Source organism: Tasmannia lanceolata, unplaced genomic scaffold, assembly GCF_043159265.1.
Source record: "Tasmannia lanceolata isolate RefF3 unplaced genomic scaffold, GAP_Taslan_0.1 ptg000044l, whole genome shotgun sequence".
NCBI lineage: Eukaryota > Viridiplantae > Streptophyta > Magnoliopsida > Canellales > Winteraceae > Tasmannia > Tasmannia lanceolata.
The window spans coordinates 17,226,223-17,232,316 of record NW_027518721.1 but is presented as its reverse complement, the minus strand read 5'-3'; the positions used below and the strand labels follow the sequence as shown (position 1 = coordinate 17,232,316).

At 45.5% G+C, this 6,094-nt stretch overlaps 1 protein-coding gene across 1 annotated transcript; it reads left to right on the top strand.

Moving 5' to 3' along the window:
• The first annotated feature begins 613 nt into the window (after window positions 1-613).
• Window positions 614-2,112, top strand: LOC143863359 (alcohol-forming fatty acyl-CoA reductase-like). The gene is made up of 4 exons (XM_077374039.1): window positions 614-704; window positions 830-933; window positions 1,456-1,658; window positions 1,998-2,112. Exons 1-4 carry the CDS (start codon window positions 614-616, stop codon window positions 2,110-2,112), a joined length of 513 nt encoding a protein of 170 aa, XP_077230154.1.
• Window positions 2,113-6,094: the final 3,982 nt, after the last annotated feature.

The window sequence follows — 6,094 nt, the reverse complement described above, 5'->3', positions numbered from 1 at the left end:
ACACAACCATCTTTTGATATATATAAGCTGGCTTTGCAGTGGCCCCTGTGAGGGCCACGTGTCAACAGCCGGTTGGTCGTATATTTTGGACCCCATCACCTATCAAAGAGCTTTCAAAAGGTCATTATGTTCCAGAAAGTTTTTTACAAACCAATTAAAAAAGAAATACATGCTAGAGCGAGCCCATAACAAGAAGTAGGTGCGCTGATATTATTTCCCTGATTAAGATCATATCATTTTAAAAAAAGATATCATTTCCCTAGACTAATTACAGAAGATTAAAAAAAGTGTAGAACGCTGGTGAATACCTATTCCTCTATTGGTGCAATCCAAGATTTAATTATATGCCTAAATCTGTTCGTTTATCAACATGCACCAGCATGAGTGAGTGAATGTTGCGTAAAGGAAACAAGTCAAGAACAGTCGAGTTTTTAACACCCACCCACACCCACACCCCCCCACCCCCTTCTCTCTCTCACTCACTCACATAAGGAACCACGTTCTTGTGCCAGAACATCCAACTTGCTCTTATAAATACATTGCTCACATTCGAGGGACAGAACATACCTCTCTTCACTCTGGGCTTTCATATTTGCAAATTCTTTTCTTTGAAATGGCTTTCCAAATGGAATTGGGGTGTATTTTACAATCTCTGGAGCACAAAAGCATCTTAGTCACTGGTTCTACTGGCTTTCTAGCAAAGAGTATTAGCTCCCGTCCCCGCCCCCGCCCCCGCCCCCGCCCTTTTTTATCTCCTTTTTCCTCTAGCTCTTTTGTATTGTCTGGTAAATTTGTTTTTAATGATAGTTTTTCTTTCAAATGAATGTAGTTTTTGTGGAGAAACTACTTAGAGTTCAACCTCATATGAAGAGGCTTTTTCTTCTCATAAGGGCTACAAATGATGAAACTGCTAGGCAGCGCCTGCAAAATGATGTATACCACTACACTTCTTTCTTTGTAATCACTCAAGCCTCTTTAAGGAGGAGGTATCATATCTGTGAAACAACCAGTCACTCCAAAAGCTTAAGCTTTTGAAGACTGTTATTTAAGTTTAACACTCCCCTCACGTGTGGCCCCTCTTTCTATGGTTGGCCTACACATGGCACATGTGGCCCCGCTTTTGGGTTTGGCCATTGCATCTAGATTTTTGGTATCTGGGATGTTTGAACTCAGGACCTTTGGCTTTGATACCATGTGAAAACTACCAGTAACTCCAAAAGCTTAAGCTGATGGTATTAGAGAATGAAATCAAATCGAGATCAAATATTCTGAGATTAGAAGATTTGATTTTATTAGGCTATATTGGTTGGTTGGGTTAGATTAGGCAAGTGAATTTATCTAATCTTTTATAATTTAACTGACTTACCCATTAAAAAACTTAAAACTTAGTTTTGTCTTTCTAAAACATCGAACCAAGATGTTATGTATCATATCTTAACTTTGTTTTATTGTCAGGTTATGGAGAAGGAGGTATTTAGGATCTTGAGAGAGAAACATGGTAAGGATTTTTGTTCATTTATATGGGACAAGGTCACTCCTGTTGCAGGGGATATCGCTTGTGAGAACTTGGGAATAGAGGAGAAAAGTATCAAGGAAGAGATGTGGAGAGGAATCAATGTCATTGTAAATGTAGCAGCTACTACAAACTTTGATGAGAGGTGATGTTGTAATGCAAATACTGTCATGTAGTATCGAAAATGAAACAGGTTTTTAAAAACTCAGACTTGGACGAGAACTCAATTTATGTTAAAAAGGAATTGACATAAGCAAGTCCATAATTGGCGGGGTCAATATTTTATCGATTCGGGCAAGTTAAAGGAGTTTTGACTTTGTGATGACAAAACTCAGGCTTGAATGAGAACTTGGCCAAGACAAAACCGAGTTGAGTTGTGCGAGTCCATATTTGACTCAGTGCAGTTTTTAAACAGTGAACGAAACCTTTTTTTATTTTTCTTTTGAAATCTCAAATTATTAATTTTTTTAATAATTGTCTATAGATATGATGTCTCTTTGATTACTAATACCATGGGAGCTAAGCATGTTTTGGAGTTTGCAAAGAAATGTGTGAAACTAGAGATACTTCTCCATGTGTCACCTGGTGAGTCTATATAGTGAGTTACCAAAGGATGGATGATTATCATTATTTTTATCTCGGCTATGAACTTATTCTTGAAGTTTGATTTTCTACTGCTCCTCTTCTTCTACTCCTCTTCCTCTTCTCTATCTTTTCTTCTTCCTCCTCCTGTTTTCTCCTCCATTTATTATTTGATCTATGTGTTTGTAATTAAGAATTGATTTCTTATTTTTTGATAATTTAGCCCTCTAATGAATCAAATTTCATCTTGTGTTTTAGCATATGTTTCTGGGGAAAAGGCCGGACTTATATTAGAGAAACCATTTATCGTGGGTGAAACACTAAATGGAATCATGCGTTTAGATATTGAAGCAGAGATGAAATTGGCAAATGAAAGATTGAGGGAACTTCGTGATAATGGAGCTAGTAGAAAAGCAGAGACTATTGCCATGAAAGAACTCGGAATCCAAAGGTTTGAAACACTCAACTTGGATCCACCACAGAATGCAAATTTTGAGATCAATGTTTTTAAAATCAGAATGGCCCAGAAATAGGCATGGTAACTAGAATACTAAGTTGAGTATAGGTGAGACCAAGAGAATAGATTTTTTTTCTTTCCACTTCAAAATTTCTATGGGATGGTTATTGTTAAGCCTAAAATCGGTAACAGATATGACAGTGACGTAAGAGCTGAGCCAGAGGACCCGAAGAGCCGAAGTGGAGGAGCTGAGTAGCTGAGCCCTGCGTAAAGAGCAAACGAGGTCAGAATGAACAACCCAGAGTGTTACTTCGGACAGGCCCTTCGACACTCAAGTCAGTATGAGCAAGAGTGCAGAGCTAGTTTTAGGGTGGTGGATGAAGAAGTTATTACCCTGTTTATGAGCTTTGGAAGCCCTTTTATAGAGGGAAAACGGGGGTAGTTGAGGAGTTATTACTCCATGACAGGTGTCGGCCAGCGATAGGTTCGAGCTCACCTACTCTGCTGTAATTACCAAACTACCCCTGCTGACGCGGGCTCTGCAGTGGGCCATCCTTGGGCCACGTGTCGACAGCTAATAGGCTGCTGTTTTTATACCCCATCAGTTGCCCCCCAGTTCTCCAAGCCATTGTGATGACTTGGGGAAGTGTGGTCAGTTACATCTCTGTTCGGAATTTGCTGCTCGGAATTTGTCAGTCTGGCTGGAGAAACAGTCCGGAATTTGTCAGTCCGGCTGGAGGAACAGTCCGGAATTTGTCAGTCCGGCTGGCGAAACAGTCCGAAATTTATCAGTCCGGCTGGAGGAACAGTCCGGAATTTATCAGTCCGGCTGGAGAAACAGTCCGGAATTTGTCAGTCCGGCTACCGAAACAGTCCGGAATTTGTCAGTCCGGCCTGGGAGTCATTCCGGCTTGGGCCGGACTGATTTTTGTCGTCTAGCGAGACGCGTCATATCCAGTCCGGCTAGAGATGTTCTGAACGGCTTAGGATGACCAAGTTTTATTGAACTTGGGTTTTGGAAAGGGTTTGGTTTTCTGCCCGGGCCCGTTCCTGACTGGGAGTGCGCTCTCGGTCTTTGCGGAGACAAGCCGTGGCGAACCAAGCGTCGAGTCCCCTAGTTTTAGTGAACTGGGTTTCCAATTTGATGAGTACCCAAGTTTTAGCGAACTGGGTTTCCGAGGAGCTTTGGGTTTTGCATCCGGACTGGTTCCGGACCAGGAGTGCGCTCCCAGTCTTTGCGGAGACGAGCCGTGGCGAACCAAGCGTCGAGTACCCTAGTTTTAGTGAATTGGGTTTCCAATTTGATGAGTACCCAAGTTTTAGCGAACTGGGTTTCCGAGGAGCTTTGGTTTTTGCATCTGGGCTGGTTCCGGACCAGGAGTGCGCTCCCGGTCTTTACGGAGACGAGCCGTGGCGAACTAAGCGTCGAGTACCCTAGTTTTAGTGAACTGGGTTTCCAATTTGATGAGTACCCAAGTTTTAGCGAACTGGGTTTCCGAGGAGCTTTGGTTTTTGCATTCGGACTGGTTCCGGACCAGGAGTGCACTCCCGGTCTTTGCGGAGACGAGCCGTGGCGAACCAAGCGTCGAGTACCCTAGTTTTAGTGAACTGGGTTTCCAATTTGATGAGTACCCAAGTTTTAGCGAACTGGGTTTCCGAGGAGCTTTGGTTTTTGCATCCGGACTGGTTCCGGACCAGGAGTGCACTCCCGGTCTTTGCGGAGACGAGCCGTGGCGAACCAAGCGTCGAGTACCCTAGTTTTAGTGAACTGGGTTTCCAATTTGATGAGTACCCAAGTTTTAGCGAACTGGGTTTCCGAGGAGCTTTGGTTTTTGCATCCGGACTGGTTCCGGACCAAGAGTGCGCTCCCGGTCTTTGCGGAGACGAGCCGTGGCGAACCAAGCGTCGAGTACCCTAGTTTTAGTGAACTGGGTTTCCAATTTGATGAGTACCCAAGTTTTAGCGAACTGGGTTTCCAAGTAATGAGTACGAAGAGATTTGCAAAAGAGCTTGTCATTCACATTCAGCTGATATTTACAAAGTCACTTCCACGCCGGGTGGTCTAATACTGATAGTATTTTCTGAGGTCTTCGGCGGGTTCAATCACCTGTGCTTCGTCTCTCAGATCAAGTAGTTCAATCGGCAAGGATTCCAGTGCATCTTTGCCTTTTGAGTGCCATGGCATAGCACTCCCTGGACTGTGGTTGATCTCCTCTGACCCCACCCACGCCTTTTGGCGTTATGAACTTCATTTTCTGGTAATACGCTGAAGCGACTGCGTGGATTAAGTTCTGCCCGGGTCATCCCAAGATAGCGTTATAGACCGAAGCGGCCCTCACTACCTGGAAGTTGACCATGGCAAAAGCTTGGCAGGGCGGCTCTCCGACGAGGACTGGGAGTTCAATCTGTCCCTCCACTTTGACGACCTCTCCTGAAAAACCGAACAGATCTGAGTTCGCCAGCCTTAAGCGGTCGTCACCTATCGTCATTCTCTCGAAAGCATGATAGTACAAAATATCGGCCGAACTCCCGTTGTCGACTAGGATTTTCTTCAACTCCCAGTTTGCGACGAGCATTGTTAAGACCAGGGCGTCGTCGTGTGGCAGTATCAGATTGTCGAGGTCGGCATCTGAAAAGGAGATCTCATTGTCTGTCTTCATCTTCTTGCTGCATGTGTGCTCGGCGTTGACTCGGCGTACGTATGGTTTTCGAACAGCAGATGATGTCCCCCCAGCTGCCGGACCACCCATGATTGTGCCAATGACCCCCCTTTGTTGGGAGCGGTGTGCCTCTGGTTGTGGACTAGACGGCGGGGGAGATTGTCTCCGGGCTGAGGGCGGTTGTGACCGCCGAGGGCTCCGGCCCTGGGGACCTTTATCCTTGGGCTCACTTCGGACATACTTTTTCAAGTAGCCCCGGCTAATCAACTACTCGATTTCTTCCTTTAGCTGCCAGCATTCGTCCGTGTCGTGGCCGTGGTCCCTGTGGAAACGGCAGTACTTTGACTTGTCTCTCCTGTTCCCCTTGGAGATCATTGGGGTTGGCCACTTTATGAACTCCTCTCCGTTGATAACAGCTAGTATGTGCCTTCGGGATGTGTTGAGGGGGGTGAAGTTTTCCTCCCTTCTTTGGGGGGACTTGTCTCTTCTAACAACCTTGTCATCCCTATGCGGCTTAGCAGGGTGCTTGTCTCGGTTCATATCATCAGAGGCCCTCCTCTGATTCGAGTCAAGAGCAGCCAGAGTCTCTTCTACTGAAATATATTCCTCCGCCCCAGCCATTAGGTCCGCTAGGGAGAGTGGATTCCAGCGGGCCACTGCTCGGCGGAAATCATTAGATCTAGCACCTGCGAGAAGTGCGTTTGTAGCGGCCGAGGGGTCTAGATTTGGCACTTGAAGCGCCTGAATCGGCCGACGAAGGCTTTGAGAGGTTCATTATCCTCCTGCCGTAAGGCCATTAAGGATGCTGTTGTTTTCCTTGGCCTGCGGCTGCTCATGAAGTGTCGGACCAAGTCTTCCCCGAAGTCATCGAAGCTGCTGATG